Source organism: Mauremys mutica, chromosome 4 (assembly GCF_020497125.1).
Source record: "Mauremys mutica isolate MM-2020 ecotype Southern chromosome 4, ASM2049712v1, whole genome shotgun sequence".
In the NCBI taxonomy this organism is placed as follows: domain Eukaryota; kingdom Metazoa; phylum Chordata; order Testudines; family Geoemydidae; genus Mauremys; species Mauremys mutica.
Window position 1 is genome coordinate 24516316 of NC_059075.1, and position 19222 is coordinate 24535537.

The window sequence follows — 19222 nt, forward strand, 5'->3', positions numbered from 1 at the left end:
TTTCAGAGGAATTCATCTCATCATGTTGATTTTAGAGGATGTTAGAAGGTCAACCTTTAAACAGAAGTCATGACGCAACTAGGATAGCACTGCCACATCATTCTAATAAAATTCAATCATTTACTGGCCTGTTTACAACTCCTTTTGGGTTGATTGAAACAAACCCGATTCCTTTTAAAATTATAACCTCCATTTTGTGCACACGTTCATTATAGTAAGGGCTGGTCATGAGTGAGCAGATGCTGGATTAAGGAAAATTAAAAACTACACACCACTTTACATATTGACTACATTTAGGGCCCTGGCAGCCATCACAGGTTGTCTTTTTACAACCTACTTCTTATCATGATGAAGCCTCCAAACAATTATTTTTTTATAATCCACAAGCTTTGGCATGTAAAAATAATCAGTAGTTCAACATTGTTGAAAAATGTTGTCATTTTTAGAATACTGCTTTGTTCAGTGTGAATTTGCATCCGTGGCTGTAAGAGTCTACAAAGGGTCAAAGAACATCCCACGTTTTATAGTTCCAGAGGCAGTTAAATTACTCTAAGATTGTCCCTTGGATGCAGCCTTGGATGCAATCTTCCTTGGGATGATTTTGACCTTGTATCACCATCTAAATTTGCATGTCAAGAGATCCTACTGAATTTCATTTTCTGCAAAATGTCACTTTCTAATATAGAGAATGGTGTAAGTCAGTGGTTCTCAAACTTTTGTACTGGTGACCCCTTTCACATAGCAAGCCTCTGAGTGGGACCCCCCTTATAAATTAAAAACACTTTTTTATATATTTAACACCATCATAAATGCTGGATGCAAAGCAGGGTTTGGGGTGGAGGTTGACAGCTCACAACCCCCCATCTAATAACCTCGCGACCCCCTGAGGGATCCTGACCCCCACTTTGAGAACCCTGGTTTATGTTTTATTGTATAGGTTTACAAGTTTACTTCAATATGAAGGAATGCTATACTTTGTAAAAAGAAGTGAATAAATATTTAGCAAGTTGAAAAAAAAGATCATTAGAAGATATTATTGTAACCTGCAACTAGAATCAGCAGATCAACTACACTATTCTCCAAAACAAATTTATAATAGTTACAGAAGTGATTAAGGTTCCAGTCACGGCAAGACTTTCATCATGTACAGGTGTCGTTATGAAAAATGGAGACATTGTAGAATTAGGTTAAACCAATGGAAAACAACTATATGTCACTAAATAAAATTCCACTCTGCTGAACATAAGGGCAAGTAAGGACTGAGAAACAAACTCTAGTACTCTGAAGAAGAGGATCTTCAGAACTCTGAGCTGAATCAAATCATGCAATTCATTCTAAGACCGATGATCAATTCCAACATGTGTGTTCTCTGTGAGGAATCACGTAACAACGTTCAGTTGCTGAGACAGACACGCGCCTCAGATGAAATGGTAAAACATGACCTCAAAAGTCATGAGCCTCAAGCTGCAGATTGTAAATCTCATAACCCTGTAACATGGAGTAGTAAATTATATTGATTATTTACAACGTACTGCACTTTGCATATATTTAATTAATCATTACAACACCCATGTGATGTAGGTAACGTTATCCCATTTTGCAGAGGGAAAAACTAAACAGAAACAGCCTAAGTAACCTGGGCCAATCAGTCAGGATGAGCATTCTGAAGTTTCTGCCTCCTAGACTCAGTGTTCAATTCATTAGACCAGGGGTAGGCAACCTATGGCACACGTGCCAAAGGCGGCACGCAAGCTGATTTTCAGTGGCACTCACACTGCACAGGTCCTGGCCACCGGTCCTGGGGGCTCTCCATTTTAATTTAATTTTAAATGAAGCTTCTTAAACATTTTAAAAACCTTATTTACTTTACATACAACAATAGTTTAGTTATATATTGTAGACTTATAGAAAGAGACCTTCTAAAAACGTTAAAAAGTATTACTGGCACGCGGTACCTTAATAAATAATAAATAAAGACTCGGCACAGCACTTCTGAAAGGTTGCTGACCCCTGCATTAGACCATATTGCCTCTCTCTGGAGTGTGGCATTCCACTTCTAAAACTGGAGTTGTTAATGTTTTAAGACTTGACAAATTCTATAACGGTTCTATTTTTCTGTTGACTGTAATCCACTTAAAATGAAACCACTTGAGGCCCCAGCTTCTTTAGGACTCTAAGACCTTTGGTATCTGCTGAAACTGGCATATAGTCAACATCAAATGGTGTTTTGTGCGAAGTCTTTGAAATAGCTGCATGGCTCAAACCACTCTGCAGAGAAAAAAGTGATAAAAGTGTGCATTTTATTGTCCTTCCCTACCCCCCTCTTGAGAGCACCTTCAGCCAGGCCTCAGCTACTTCAAAGACTTCATACTGAACATGCCTAGAGATTCAAGCTAAAGATGAAGCTGCCAAGTTCAGCAGACACCAAAAGCTCCTAAGGGTAAGCATTTCTTTTAAAAATTAAAATGAATACAAAAATAAATATAATAAGGGGGAAAAACTAATGTACATCCGTCTCACTCTATATACACATACCCCCACCACCTTCTGAGCCATAATTGCGTGAGTTGGCAGTTTAGCAGCCAAAGACGTTGTTTCTGGATTTATCTGTCAAATATGACAAAGCATTTGAAGGAGTCAATGTAGCCACTTTAGCCGGCTTTATTCACTCCACTCATTTAGATTCTATAGGATTAGCCTAGACAGGTGCTTTCTCCTGCTTAGGATCCTTATGTGCTGAGTTCCCTGAAGCTCAATAGATTTTTGAGACAAAAACAGGATCCACTTCAAGCAGCAGGTCTTCACCTTTAAATCCCTAAATGGGCTATATCGCTCTCCTCACTCACTATGTCAGCTGTATTCAATCGGGTGCTTCAGCTAGAGAAGCCCAGGTTAGAACTTGCAAGAGCAGAACAGTCACATCTCATCTATGGAATTGGTTACTGCTGAACCACACTTCTACTTTTAGGACATGAAAATAGTCTTTCCCTTATAACTGAGCTATGGAGTCAGTCCAATACTGAATTGTTGAGGATATTTACAATATAAGGGAACCTTCTACCTTTATGTACCAAATTCAAATCTAAATCAAGACTGTAGTAGCCAAAAGTTGTTTCTTTCCTCTTCCTTACAGTTAGGGTGACCACGTAGCAAATGTGAAAAATCGTGACCGGGGTGGGGGGTATATAGGGTAATAGGAGCCTATATAAGAAAAAGACCCAAAAATCGGGACTGTCCCTATAAAATCAGGACATCTGGTCACCCTACTTAAAGTCAATAGTGGCTGCATGTCTTCCCCATTGCTCCACACACTCATTTGGATGTCTCAAACTTCTCTTTTCCCTCAGTATAATCACTCTCCCCAGCTCCATGCTACCACCGAGCCTTTAGGCTCCCATACCTCTAGGTAGCTTACCCCCTTCCCCTCAACAGCCCTACACACTTTTCCATCTCCTAACATGTGAAGGAGGCAGTCTACCCTCTTTCACATCCTTCAGCCATCCTCCCTGATCTGTGGTGGTGTTTTATTTAATCCATACTCACACATAAAAATTCTCTTCTGTGGTGTTTTTCATCCTCAAAATGCTTTACAAAAATTATAAACTGATTTTTACTCAAATGTGTGTTAAACAGAGATAGGGCAAACTTTACCAAACCAGACAAAGCTATGTGCAAACAACAATTTTTCTTTTCCCAGCCTTGCCCTGCAAAAAACATGAAATAGGGTCAGTGGAATGTACTCCCCGACACTCCTTCAACATGAATGAACCCCATCCTTAATTCTAAGCCTATCCCTTGAAGAAAGTGGTTGTTAGCCATAGTTCTAGTCCTTACCCAGAAATTACAGATAGGGGATGGGCAGTTATTCACTCATTCCAGTTCACTCTGGCATTCCCATTCCATCTGTCATAGCTGCTGCTTCACTAGTGGCAAGCCATACTGGAGCTATATTCAGATAAAACAGGCTATCATTAAGGATTTAAAATATTCTTAAAGCCTTGAACACAATACAAAGCAATTAAATGTAAATATTTATCTGTGCTGTTCAGATATCACTCAGTGCTTAAGGAGCTTGCAGGAAATCTGCCTTATTCTGTGTTCTGTTCCAACTGGCTGTGCATAATAGGATCTTCATACTGCCCTGCCCAGACTATCTGGGAAGCTCAGTTCTTAAAGGCACAGTCGCAATACCACAATATCCTTGTGAGAGCCTAGAGATGAATTAAACTTTCTTCTTCTACTTTTAATACAAATTACTGAATTGTAAGTATAAAGCACTTGAGTAACATGAACTATGGACATATCTTTTAAATCCATAACTGAACATTTACCGGTAGTCACGTTATATTTGCACATAACATTTGACATATTCAGCTGAAAATATGTGCCATTAGAGGAAATGAGAAAGCAATCTCGTGTTTTTAACCTATTTTTCCTAACACCAAAAAAAATATGCAATTTATTGAAAGAAACCTGAGAAAGTTTTCTTCTAATAATGTTATATATTTTACATTCTTTTAGACATTTCCTTGACATATAAATGAAGTAAAAGCATACCCAATTATCATCTATGGCAATCAACCCTATTGCAAGAATAGAAATAACTTTCTGATGTTCTTTATACAGCCTTAGAAACAGTGATAGTAACGAGCTATAAAATAAGGCCTCAATCCTGCAATGGGCAGCAGGCAGGCCGACTGCTCTGGACATTAAAGTTACTGGAGCAAGGCACAAGTGCAGCCGTGTGTCCACAAACTACATGTTGCAGGAATGCAACTTAATTCAGTGTAACCCACTGGTCTTTGCTCTAAAGGAATCCAGAGCTAATAAATTTTTCATCATGAATTTTCCATCTTCAGTATCTACAGTGGGATTAATGAAAAATAATTCTGATAAAACTATAAAACTGCTGTTCACGTGCAACCTGAGTCCTTAATTGACTTGTTAACATTATTAATGGTCTCTTCTCAAGAAAAATATACAACGGAGCCTCAAAAATCCATATTTGCAATACCACAAAATGTATAATTTACATAAAAAGATTGGTGGTCTCTCCTCATCTCTCATTAAAGATATAAAAGGAACCACAAAACCATATACCAGACTACTGTAGGGGCTAGAAGGGTCTCATTAAGAGGATTTTTATTATTTTTACAAATATAGTGCTTAACATAAAGAATGTAAAAATATAAATAATTTAATGTGAATGACAACTAACAAAATAAAATCAAGTATACTTTGTGTACTTAGCTTATAATAGGCCTATATAGTTTAAACCATTTTCTGGGGGTGGAGGGGTAATACTACTATATTTAGCAAAAACTAAAGTGTGACACTATCATATTTCTAAAGTTTTAAAACTGTAGTTTTGCTTGCTGTTTGTAAAAACAATATGCTTCCAATAATGCTCTTGAAAGGAGCAGCAGAACCTCCTACAACCTCAGGTAATTTCCAGTCTTGACTTCTTACTGCTCATGCTTCTGTCATCTAATCCCTGTTAAAAATTACAGCTGGAGATTTCAAGTTTTTTCAGTGTGGTTTGGCAAAATTAGGCTGATTGAAATTTTTCAAGTTTAGGTAAAATACAAAAATTTTACAAAAATATTCTTGAAATTGTTTTGATTTTTTTTTGTGCTCTAGGTATAATGATCATAGACATCTCTGTTCCATCTGCATCTGCAAATGTGCCTATTTTCACCCATGCAAGATTTAGCTCCAATTTTAGAAACCTAAGCTTCTGAGAACTTGGCTCTAGAGAATGCTGGAGACAATATTTCAAATGCATAATATGATGCTCAGGCAGCTTTACATTATTAAGTGTAAAATGGCATGCACAATATGCAAGAGTGTATGCTGCCAGATTACAAAGGTATAATTAAAAACAAAAAATATTTGATTTCCCTCTTGCCCACAAGAGATTTACATAATTTTCCAAGCAACTATAGTAGCTATACTGTTAATGAATGCAAATTGTACATTAACACCAGATGTTTATTTCAGATTTAAAACTCCATAAGGCAATTACTAGAGATTTCTGATACAAATTTTAGTACAAGCAGATTATATTTATTCAATCATAGGTCATTTCAAGGGAAGACAAGAAAATGATGGACCATGTCAGATTTCACTCATTGAAAGTAATGGAGTGTGGGCAATCTCACTTAATTACTTTCCAAATAACTTATTCAGTGAAACCATGCTAACATATCATTATCCCCACCCCATCTCCCTAAATATCCCCAGGGAGCTACTTCCGCATTTTAATCATGTAATGGATGAGCATTTTAGATTTAGTTTCATGGAGGATGGACAGGCTGACTGAGCCAAAGTTTGTCCCCTTCTATGAACTTGCAGTTGCTTCTACTGACATTGCAAATAACTCTAAATAGATTATTATAGACAACTTCCCTATTTATTCACCCCAACCTTATGCAACACCCATAAATATGAAAAGTAAAAACTTTCCACTATGGCCTACCAAAGTTCCCAGTGACAGAAAAGCAATTGCAAAATCAACTTGACATATTTTACCTTAAACTTCCAGGAGAAAAAATCAAAATAAAACTTATTAAGACTTTATAATATAAAATTGTTTGACTTAATCGTTTAATAATTTACTTCTAAAGAAATTTTAAATCCATTTTAAATGATCTGCATGTAGTTTAGACTTTAATACAAAAATGAATTTTGGTATACTTAATTAGAAATTAAAGCACATCTTATCAGCACTGTAAAGTATCCTAATTTTTAAACAACTCTTTGATGATCGGATAAAACATGATTTCCTAGTGAGAGCCCAATGCTTTAATTTACAATTCTGACTGTTGTTTTATTTATAATAAAATACTTGATACTGATGATTTCACTTCATATTATCCACAAGGACACAGATTTCCTAATTATGGTTGTCTATTATTGCAGAATTCTCCATTATCCGGATGCTGTATTTTCTTAGCTAATACAGTGTTAAAACATAGATTAAAATAACTTCTGTTTTAATTAAATTGTAACAAAATGGAATTAACACTATATATATTAGGGCTGTCAATTAATCGCAGTTAACTCACGTGATTAACTCAAAAAAGTTAATCTCAATTAATCACAGCTTTAATCGCACTGTTAAACAATAGAATACCAATTGAAATTTATTAAATATTTTTGGATGTTTTTCTACATTTTCAAATATATTGATTTTAATTACAACACAGAATACAAAGTGTACAGTGCTCACTTTATATTATTTTTATTACAAATGTTTGCAATGTAAAAATGATAAAAGAAATAGTATTTTTCAATTCACCTCACACAAGTACTATAGTGCATTCTCTTTATCATGAAAGTGCAACTTACAAATATAGATTTTTTTTCATAACTGCACTCAAAAACAAAACAATGTAAAACTTTAGAGTGTACAAGTCCATTAAGTCTGACTTCTTGTTCAGCCAATTGCTAAGAAAAACAAGTTTGTTTACATTTATGGAAGATAATGTTGTCCGCTTCTTATTTATATCACCTGAAAGTGAAAAGAAGCATTCGCATGGCACTTTTGTATCTGGCGTTGCAAGGTATTTACGTGCCAGATATTCTAAACATTCGTATGCCCCTTCATGCTTTGGCCACCATTCCAGAGGACATGCTTCCATACTGATGACACTCGCTGAAAAAATAACGCGTTAATTAAATTTGTGACTGAATTCCTTGGGGGAGAATTGTATGTCTCCTGCTCTGTTTTACCCGTATTCTACCATATATTTCATGTTATATCAGTCTCGTCTGATGATCCAGCACATGTTGTTCTAGGAATACTTTCATTGCAGATTTGATGCAAAGAAGTTACCAATGTGAAATTTCTAAAGATACAGCACTCGACCCAAGGTTTAAGAATCTGAAGTGCATTCCAAAATCTGAGAGGTACTAGGTGTGGAGCATGCTTTCAGAAGTCTTAAAAGAGCAACACTCTAATGCAGAAACTACAGAACCTGAACTAGCAAAAAAAGAAAACCAATCTTCTGCTGGTGGAATCTGACTCAAATGTTCATTTTCATCATCTGTCAGTGCATACAGCTTTGGATCATTATCGAGCAGAGCCTGTCATCAGCATGGACATATGTCCTCTGGAATCGTGGTTGAAGCATGAAGGGACATATGAATCTTTAGCACATCTGGGATGTAAATATCTTGTGATGCCACCTACAACAGTGTCATACAAACACCTATACTGACTTTCAGGTGACACTGTAAACAAGACACAGGCAGCATTATCTCCTGCAAATGCGAACACACTTGTTTGTCTGAGCGACTGGCTGAACAAGAAGTAGGACTGGGTGGACTTATAGGCTCTACAGTTTTACACTGTTTTGTTTTTTAATGTCATTATTTTTGTACATAATTCTACATTTGTAAGTTCAACTTTCACGATAAAGAGATTGCACTACAGTATTTGTAATGGGGGAATTGAAAAATACTATTTCTTTTGTTTTTTACAGTGCAAATATTTATAATAAAAAATAAATATTAAGTGAGAACTGTACACTTTGTATTCTGTGTTGTAACTGAAATCAATATATTTGAAATGTAGAAAACATCCAAAAATATTTAAATAAATAGTATTCTGTTATTGTTTAACAATGTGATTAATCATGATTAATTTTTTATTTGCTTAACAGCCCTAATATATATTATACAACTGTATTCCACGGACATTTACCACATTAACAAATGTATAATATTATGGGTTTATGAATGCTTTTTTGGGGGGAGGGACATTGTATCATTTATAACAGTCCATAGATGCTATTTTAAAAACTTTCTCCAGTTCTTCTGTGAATCAATCAGCAATTACAAAGTGGTCTGTGACCTCAAAAAATAAACTGTTACGTGCAGCAAAAAATGGGGGGGAAAGAAGTCTGCTCCTGAAATTAAACCTAGATAGTGTTTTATCAGGCCACACTTAATACAGTATTACTTCGGAAGAAAATTGGGAAATGTTTGTAAGTAAAATCCACCCCAGTTCAGTGTACGTACAAGGCTCTCTGCACTGCTTTCACCCCATTAAGCCCTCAACATGGTAGATATGTGATGCACAAGGGCTCTGTTTGGCGCTCCACACTGCAGTGAATTTCACTAAGTGAGCATAAATGTTTGATTAAAAATTCTCTGATATTCCACACATCCTCAAAATTCTGTGGTACAAACACTGAGGTGTCAAAAGATAGATTCTCTGTTGCTTTCATTTAATGGCCTTATTTAAAAGGGCAATAGGACAGATGAAAGGAAAATACCAAAGAAAAGGATGACTGCAGCAGGGTGCTGGTGCAAAAGCACCTAATTACCCCTGCTCAGCCAGCTCCAATCAAGGGAAATAGATTGGGGCTGGTGAAACAGACCTGATGCCTGGCTTGAGGATTGGCTCCACCTGCGGGCCTGACAAGCCAGTGGTTATAAGGGCTGGGAGCCAGAAGAAAATCCAGCCAGGGAAAGGTCAGACTCCCAGCTGTGGGCTGACCCTGTAAGCCTTGTATATAGTGCAACACTGGTGGTGGGAGGACTGTGTATGTGTAAATAAAGCCATGGGTGCTGCATAACTGAAAGCCTCTGCACTTTATTGGGACAGCCAATGGCCTCTGGAAGAGGGGCATGACAGAGAATCTGTCACAATGACGTGTCATCCACTAAAATCTTTTATTATCAGGTATGAAATTAACGTTCACTGAAGATACAAGATTAGCAGCTCTAGCCACTGATCTATAAAGCTAATACAAACATTGCGAGCTTCTCCATGTGAACTCAAAATGTACTCCTGGAAGAAATGGGTCTAGGGATAAGAAGTGAGACAGTTTAGTATATATGTCCTATTCAATTGTTTACTTCTGCTAAGACTAACAATAAAAGCATCAGGCAGTGCCAGTTATGCATTTGAGCATAGTAAAGAGGGTACTGTGATGTGTACATCTGTCCACAGAGAATTGAATTAAGACCTGATTCATTTCTGGAAAATAACAGAGACTACTTTCTGTCACTACCAACCTTTGATAGATTTGAACCAGTAACCACAAGGTGAATAGACCAGGGGTTCTCAACGTTTTTCTTTCTGCCCCCACAACATGCTATAAAAACTCCACGTCCCACCTGTGCCACAACAACTGGTTTTCTGCATATAAAAGCCAGGGCCGGCATTAAGGGGTAGCAAGCAGGGCAACTGCCCAGGGCCCCACACCACAGGGGGCACCGTGAAGCTAAGTTGCTCAGGTTTCTGCTTCAGCCCTTGATGGTGGGGCTCAGAACTTCAGCTCCATGCAGTCGGGCTTTGGCTTTCTGCCCTGGGCCCCAGTGAGTCTAACACTGGTCCTGCTTGGCAGCCTGCCCCGGACCCCTGGTTGAGAATCACTGGAATAGACTATATATCCCATTGCTAATTCCCTCACACATCCAATGTTGCTGCAGTTAAGTTTAAAGGGAGGGAGACAGTAGCAGGGCATGCTCCATTAAGATCCCTTGGTTCTGAATTTGGCTCTCCCCAAATCCATTTGCTACAAGGCTCATCTCCAGCTACAGGCATTTAGTGAGATGGTAGGTTATAGGGAGTAGAGTATATGTATTTATTTCACTCAGTGGTGGATAACTATTAAAGAAGTATGGGAAGTCTATTTTTATTATCTTGCAATTGTTGATTGTATTAACTATTCTGAGTTTTAATGTTTGTCAGAGTGCTCAGATCGGCACTAAAGATGGATATAAATTGAAACAAACAACTGAAGATGACCACGATCACATGAACCAAGGCCCAAGCTAATTTATTTTCTCCCCTGAAACTAACAACTTTTCTGTGACTTTACCAGTTACTACCAACATGGCCACATAGAGCTATTAGATGGCAAAAATCTCACTGGCAGGTGATCCACTGTGTTTTCTTTCTATTTCACTATTATTGTCTTGATTTACATAAATAAAAAACAAAAACTCAATATAGCGGGTAAGGTATCTTACCACTTAGTCTACCACTTTAGAAAAATTTAGTTTTTTTAAGACATTACTGCTAGCAGTTATACTTTTGATATAAAAGCAAACCTAGTTTTAATTACAGTCATGGCATCCTTTGCAAAATCAGCATTTCATAAAAACTCTAACATGAATTTCAGATAAGAGATCAGGTACAAATTTGGGATAAACTTGGAAGATTCTTATACTCATGGTTTATCAGTACAATATTTCCCATTGATTTAAACAGGAATGGGATGAAAAAAATTAATCAGTTGGCCCTTTCCACCACATTGCTGAGGTAAACTTTATTAAAGTTTATTATTGTGTTCTACACAAATAGAGTCTACAGTTGGAAGTGTATTTTCATGCAAAAAGTCTGTAGTTGAAGAAATAAATATTTGACAGTTTTACTTTCACCCTCTAGCTAACTGTCTGTATTTAGACAATCTCTTGATGTTTAAAGTGCTGTATTAAAATTTAAGGATAAAAGCTCACACCCTGTGCAAACTCTCAGTAAATGGGCTTTTGCAGAAAACAGGAGCACTGGGGGGCTGAATTCCATCTCCTGTACACTCATTAAGCAGGTCCATAGCTATTACTGCAGCACCAGGGATGTGCAGTGGATCATAGTGGTTACTACAACTCCTACATACAGAACTGTGGTCAGTGGATCCATGCAATTTGCAAACCTCTGCCCACATCCTGATTCCTTCACTGACCTACCAAGGGTCACCCCTGCTCACTCCTGCATCTCAGAATTCAGCTGGCGAGAAGAAGGGTGCTATGTAATTCCTGTGTGTGACTTAGTCCGTGGACCTCCACATCCAGGACAATTCTCCCTATCAAAACAATTTATAAAACAGAGACAGGGCTGAAATACAAGCTTAAGAACAAATTTACTTAACAGTCATAATGCCACTTTTAATACGTCCACTCCCTCTTCTATTTTGAGAAATCGTATTTGGTCTGAACATCTTCCTCACTAATTCAACAATGCTGCTTTTGAATTTAGAGAACAAATTAATAACACAATGATTAATTGTATACGCTAGGTAAATTTAATGGCTTCCTTCCTAAGAACAATAGCAAAGTTATTCTAATACTAGATAGGCTCTCCATAACCAAGCCTGAGAAATGTTATCCAAGATCTAATTTCTAACATTCCAAGTCAATTATGGGTATCTGTTTGTTATAAAGACTGCTCTGCTTGCCTACAAGGTGCCTTAATATAATTTCTGACAAACATGCACAAGACAGTCATCAATACGAGAAACTGGTAGTGTCTTACTTGAAGAAAAGCAATATGTACACATGCACCATCCAACTTTAAAACAATAAAATATTTTGCACATCTAGAGAGACTTTCTTCTGCAGATCTCAAGGTGATTTGCAAACTAACGTATTAAAACCCACTATAGTAGGGATGCACTATTTGCTCCCAGTTTATAGATAAGGAAACTGGGTCACAAAGAAATTAAGTGACTTTCCCAAAGCCAAGTGTGAGTTAGTGGCAGAGCCAGAAATAGAAGCTGTGACTCCCGACTGACATTTCCACCACTAACCTAGAGGTTCTCACTTTGTGGTCTATTAAACCCTTCCTGGTATTCCATAAAATGAAAAGGCTGGAGCATTTGCTTTAACCAACTGATTGTATAAAGAATTTACCCCTAGGCTTTTGGATACCAAACAAACAAAACAACTCAAAATGAAGATGAAAAAGCTTATTTTTCTTCTGTTTCTTCTCCTCATCCTCTTTTCTCTAATTACTCTGATCATTACACTCTCCTCTCCATCAAACATATTTTAACCCTGCCTGGTGCATGCATCTTTGATTTTTCTTTTGTCCCTACACCCCTCAATTCTAAGCTGCCAGTAGATCCCATTATTTCTTCTCTTAAAATGCTAAAACGAATCATTGCCTCTCAACACAGAAAACCTTGAAACCCACAATGACTATCTTTGCAAGTTCTACCCATCAGCCCTCCTCACATATTACTTTTCCCTAGGCCACTCTATACAAAATGCGGGTTTTGAAACTGTGTTCCTCTCTTAGGCTTCAACCACATTTCTTTGCTCCTCAAATCTCTGCCACTTCCAGTCTATGCTGTCTCCAATCTTCTAACTGTTCCCTGTTACTCTCTCCCCTACTTTCAGCCTTATACCATCTTTCACGCCAACCTATTATGCATGCAAGAGCTTCCCAAATGCTCATGAAGCAATCTTTCCACTTTCAAATACACCTCTACCCCGATATAACGCTATCCTCGGGAGCCAAAAAATCTTACCGTGTTATAGGTGAAACCGTGTTATATCGAACTTGCTTTAATCTGCTGAAGTGTGCAACCCCCCAGAGCACTGCTTTACCACGTTATGTTCAAATTTGTGTTATATTGGGTCACATTATATCAGGGTAGAAGTGTACAGCACCTCCACTGGTATCTTCTGTCTTTGTTGTTTTCTCATGGGCCATACTGATCTGTCTAAATTATATGATCTCCTCAGGGCAGAGAATGTGGGTCCAATTCTCTAGCCTTTCATCATGTAAGTTAATCTCACTGAAGAGGTCTATGTAAGCCGGAAAGCTTGTCTCTCTCACCAACAGAAGTTGGTCCAATAAAAGATATTACCTCACCCGCCTTGAAAGTCTCATTGAAAACTAACTCATGTAAGGAAAAGCTGCAGGATCAAACCATTTGTTCTTCCTATACACAGAACAATATACATACACAATGTAGGGTGACCAGATAGCAAGTGTGAAAAATCAGAACAGGAGGTGGGGGATAATAGGCACCTATATAACACAAAGCCCCAAGTATTGTGACTGTCCCTATAAAATCGGGATGTCTGGTCACCCTAATACAATGCCACATAAAATGGACTAACATTATACAATTTGTGATATCTGCTATTATATGATTTAAAAATACCTAGAAGTCTTATGTTACAGAAGAAACAGGTAAATAATTCATTCATCCACCTTCAAACAGTTATGTGGAAGGGATGAAATGAGATTTTAAACTTTTGTCTAGCATGTATTGTAGCATATTTACAGCATTCACAATGATATATCCAGAGTCACAAAGTCAATATAGGAAATTTAGGTCCAACAGATAATATTCTCTTTAACCTATTCAGAGGGACAGCTATTACAGCTCACAAATGTATATCACTAATGACCTAAAAGGAAAGTAATCAAGAAATTTTGCTCAGGAAAACTCACTAATATATTATAGAGGATAAAGTATTAGCTATAATGTATTTCCTCCCTGGAAACAAAATTATTCTCTAAATTTAAGCATAATGTAGAAGTCTACTAACAGACAAACTAATAATACTAACACAAAATGGGCTAGTTTAATGTTATGAGGGATGCAGAAAATAAAGTGTATGCAGCATGTAGTAATTTATTACACGGATCATGCATCGTTTCCTCAACCTTCTGAAAAGGGTTAGCATATTCTTATGTTCCATGAGTATTAAGATTCCCCACTAGCCTAGGTCTTCCCCCTAGAAAAATCAGGCAGAATTTATCATCACTATTTGTTCAACAGAAGTTGCAGCTGTGGTTTTAGTATTTGCCCTCCTAAAACAATTTAACTTCCCCTTCTCGCTAGTACCTGAACAGGTAGAATCTGGTTGATTATTACAAGGAATCTGAGGAAGAAGGAATAAAAGATATGTGCTCACACAATATTTAGTAAAACTTTTGAGATAAAATACTGCATTTACACTTACAATTCTAATGGTAAAGGATAAACAAAATTTCAAACATTTTAGTCTGGGTTCTAAGGTTTGCAATGAAAAACTCTTTATATTTTTGATGCATTCTATTGTTAGTATTATTTTTTTAAATTTTATATTACTTTAAAGTTACCTTAAATATTTTCCCCAATCAGCAGCAAACACCAGCTAATCAAAATAAACATACCTCCAAACATCCTGCAAGACCAATTATACCTATATTTCCTCTGATGGTACTGGTTATTCCCCCTTTCCTTCTTTTTTTTTTATGCTGTTGTATTGCAAATTAAGCTGCACCTCTTTCATGTGGTCATACAAGAACAACTGCGATTTGAACAAACCCCTCCTAAGAAATATGTCAGAAACTACAGAACTTAGTAACTGATGGGTTTAGTTTCCACCCAGCATTTTATCCTAAAATAGCCTCAGTTGGGATCATAAATCTTAGTATACACATGTAACAAATCTCCAGCAATACACAAAACATGAAACCCTCAGAGAGAAAATCTTTAACTAATGCACATTACAGTACTTACAACTCCTCCCTCCCACCCCCATACAAGACACGATGATGTGAAATAAACACGTGTCAGCTGGACATGGTTTTACCAACAAGGTGGTGGCTCATGCACATTCAAATGCAGAGCTGGGTCTTACACACAGTGGTGGGGCGGGGGTCCACTTTTTCGCTATGTGGGGGAAACAGCTCGTTGCTACAGACCCACGCACACGAACGAAGCAGATGCCAATGAAGTTCAGCACAAGGGGGCCATCTACTAACTACCCTCCACACAGCAGCAGCAGCAAACATGGTCCGCTTTGCGCTGAGGGGAGGAGGGCGGCGGGGCAAAGTTTTCCCCTCCCTCTTCCCCGGAGTGAAAATCAGGAGCTCCGCAGTTTCAGCAGAGGCGAAGACCCACAAGAGCCTGGGAAAGGGCCTCTCCGCAGCGGGTGCGGAAGGGGGATTTGCCAAGCCCGGTCCTGGCTCCGCACTCAGCCCCCGCTTGCAGACAGCCCGGGCGCAGCAGCGCTTCCAAGGCAGCCCCCGCTGCCTCCCGTCCGCAGGCCCCCTCAAGGCGGGAGCACCGAGCTCCGCACCCGGGCGGGAGGCTCTCGCGGGGCCCAGCTCCCTCTTACCGTTGCAGAACTGGAGCAGCGAGGACGTGTCATAGAGGCTGCTGTAGCTGGAGAATCCGTCCTCCATCCCGGCGCTCCCCGCTCCGCTCCCCCGGCCTCTCTCTGTCTGTCCGGCGCTGGCGGCGGCTCCCTGCCCTCACCCACACACCGAGGAGCTGAGGCGGCTGGGGCCGGCCTGCTGCCTGCCTCTGTCAGTTACTATGACAACGCATTCACTCCGCCGGCTTGGGCTGCTGCTGCTCCTCTGCCTGTGCCGGGGGGACCCTGCTTCTCTCACTGCCGAGAGCGGGAGAGTAGAGGCTGCGTCCCCCTCCCTGTGACTCGGGGGGGGGCTGCTTCCCCCCTCCCTGTAACTAGGGGGGTGCTTCTCCCTATGACTGGGGGGGCTGCTTCCCCCTCCCTGTAACTGGGGGGGCGCTTCTCCCTATGACTGGGGGGGCTGCTTCCCCCCTCCCTATGACTGGGGGGGCTGCTTCCCCCCTCCCTATGACTGGGGGGGCGCTTCTCCCTATGACTGGGGGGGCTGCTTCCCCCCTGCCTGTGACGGGGGGGCTGCTTCCCCCCTCCCTGTGACTGGGGGGACCCTTCTCCCTGTGACTGGGGGGGCTGCTTCCCCCTCTCTGTGACGGGGGGGGGCTGCTGCTCCCTTCCTTGTAACTGGGGGGGGCTGCTTCTCCCCTCCCTGTGACTGGGGGGCTGTAGTGGCTCCCTCTCCTGGGTAGGGTGAGGGGAGCGATGGTCGAGGCTCCTCCGGCCCCGGGCCGGCTGCGGCTCCGCCTGGGGGAGGCAGGCAGGGAGGGAGCGGGCTGCGTCTGTCTCTCCTCCCGGCAAGGCACTGGTAGCCGAGCCGCCCCTAGCCGAATCCCTGGAGAAGCCCCTGCCCCAGCCCCGAGCAGCGAGGCCGAAACCCTGTCGAAATACCGGCACAGGAGCCGGGCCCGGGGCGAGAGATGCTGCAGCTCAGCTAGGCGTGAAAGCGCTGCCGGGCGGCCGCAGGGAGGGGGAATGGGGGGGGGGAGATGGAGCAGGAGAAAAAGAAAGTGAAAGAGAAGGCGGGGTGGGTTAGGGGGGTGAGAAAGAGGAGTAGGAGGGATGATGAATGTGTCTGATGTTAGGCAGAGCAGCAAAGCAGCCATTTCTGGCCACTCGCTCGAGCCCGAACCTCCCACGCTCCTTGCACACGGGCTTTGGCTGCTCCGCCGGGAGGGCCGAGCCAGCTCCTTTCTGCCACCAGATGGAGAAGCAGCCACCACTCCCAGCACACAGAAGGGCCGGGGAAAGAGATTTGCTAATGGAAATAAATGACTGAACCACTCGACCCATCCAAAAGGCAGCGTCCGGGCGTTTTATCATTCACTGATGTAGAGAAGCATCCACATAGTCACATAACGGGGTGGGCTGGGGAGGGTGACGAGGATGGGAAGAGACTATAAAGACTCAATGTAAAACAATCTCTGGTCTAGGGAGCGAGCTCTGTAACTCATTTAAGGCCAGCTTGGATGTGCTTGGGATTTTAAAGTTTAGCTCCACTCCATACAGGACAAGGAAGAAGAAAAAAGGGGTTTCGTATTTTTCCATTTCTCTGATTTCATTTAAATTGTAAGCACCTTGGGGCAGAGGCTTTTGAGAGCTATAAAAATTACTGGTTTCAGAGTGGTAGCCGTGTTAGTATCAGCAAAAAGAACAAGGAGTACTTGTGGCACCGTAGAGACTAATACAAGCAAGTGAAAAGCAGAAGTTGTATTGTTAAAAGAAAATGATTTAAGCAAAGGGGCAAGCAGGGACGGCTCTAGGTATTTTGCCGTCCCAAGCACGGCAGGCATGCTGCCTTCGGCGGCTTGCCCGCGGGAGGTCCCCGGTCCCGCAAATTTGGCGACAGCCTGCTGGAGGTCCGCCGAAGCCGCGGGACCAGCGGACCCTCCGCAGGCATGCCGCCAAAGGCAACCTGCCTGCCACCTTTGCGGCGACCGGCAGAGCGCCCCCTGTGGCTTGCGGTCCCAGGCACACGCTTGGCGTGCTGGTGCCTGGAGCCGCCCCTGGGGGCAAGATACAGTAAGAATGAATCTCTTAACTTTGGGATAGAAAATTACACAAAACAAGAAGATACCAGTAAAGTGACTGAGCAGATTTAGTGGGACAAAACCTTTTGTTCCTCTTTCCCAAATGAAGTTTCTGATATTAAGGATCACAGATCAGAATACACATGAGTCCTGCTGAGAAGTTCTGCTATCACTGTTCAGGTTTTAAAATTTAGAAGTCTTGATTTTCAGATTTAAATATCTCAGTAATTTAAGTTTTGGGGATGAATTATGCATATTGTCAACCTAAGTGCAATATATAATATATAGACCATATCAGCATCCGTCTTTATGCTTATCACTATTTTATCTAGATAAGTGGTTCTCAAGCTTTTTTTGAGTAGACCACTTGAAAATTGCTGAGGGTCTTGGAGGACCACTTAAAGATCTTTCCAAATGTTGTTTGTACCATTAGCTAACTATTGTAAAGCGCTTTGGATAAAAGCGCTACATTAAAAAAACCTGTAATAATAATTAACTTTTTTTGTTCTACAAATAAAAGCACACAACTCATATTTTAAAATCAGTAGTCTTACCTTTCTAATGCAATGGATGTGCCCTCTCTCCCCTGCCAAGGCAGTCATGGAACTGGGGCTGGGAAGGAGGGGGGCCTCTCCCTCTCTCCCCTGCCGCGGCAGCCACAGCGCTGGGAAGGAGGGCCATCTCTCCCTGGCAGCCGCAGCCCTGGAGCTGGGGAAAGTTGCCTCTTTCTTGGCTGCCGCAGCCCTGCATGTCCAAAATTCACCTCATCCTCTCTTCTCACCCCATTGCCCCTTCCCACCTACCCCCTCTTCCCCCAAAGGCCACCACCTCACCTTACATGTGTGTCTTCTCCAGGGTCCAGGCACCTAATTAGTGGAGCCCCGCCTGGTGCGGCTCCAGTAATTAGGTGGGTGGCCCTTCATTCTCTCGTGTGCGGCTGCCCAGGTGCGCACCTTAGAGGGACCACCTGAATGGAGCTCATGGACCACCACAGTTTGAGAACCTCTGATCTAAATCCCTTCTTAGTGTCAGTCCAGCAATTGCTTGCTTGCTATTTTAAATGTGCAGTAATTATTTCTTGCAGAACTAACACAGCTCTCCTGGGCTTTTTCTTTAAGGCATATTTGGTCCATCCAACCACTCCAAAAACACTCGGTTGTTCCTTAGATAAATATCTTGGGGTTTTTTTCAGCACATAGATACCTGCTACACCATCTAGGCATAGGAAAATGGAGTTCAGGTTTAATACAAATTTTAACTGAGAATTTACATCCTTTAAAAAATCCTTTTCATATTTTTAATTT

The 19222-nt window shown here is 40.8% G+C and overlaps 1 protein-coding gene across 4 annotated transcripts in view; it reads right to left on the minus strand.

Annotated features, from left to right (window-relative positions):
- EML1 (EMAP like 1) overlaps positions 1 to 16227 on the minus strand; it is a 134337-nt gene extending 118110 nt beyond the window's left edge. For 2 of the 4 annotated variants that reach the window (XM_045015262.1, XM_045015261.1), the window contains exon 1: positions 15859 to 16226. In XM_045015262.1, the coding sequence (XP_044871197.1) occupies positions 15859 to 15925 (67 nt within the window). In that variant the 5' untranslated portion in view covers positions 15926 to 16226. Of the gene's footprint in view, positions 1 to 15858 lie in introns of all 4 variants that reach the window. The other 2 variants (XM_045015259.1, XM_045015263.1) reach the window with 2 other exon arrangements.
- Between the last annotated feature and the right edge of the window lie 2995 nt (positions 16228 to 19222).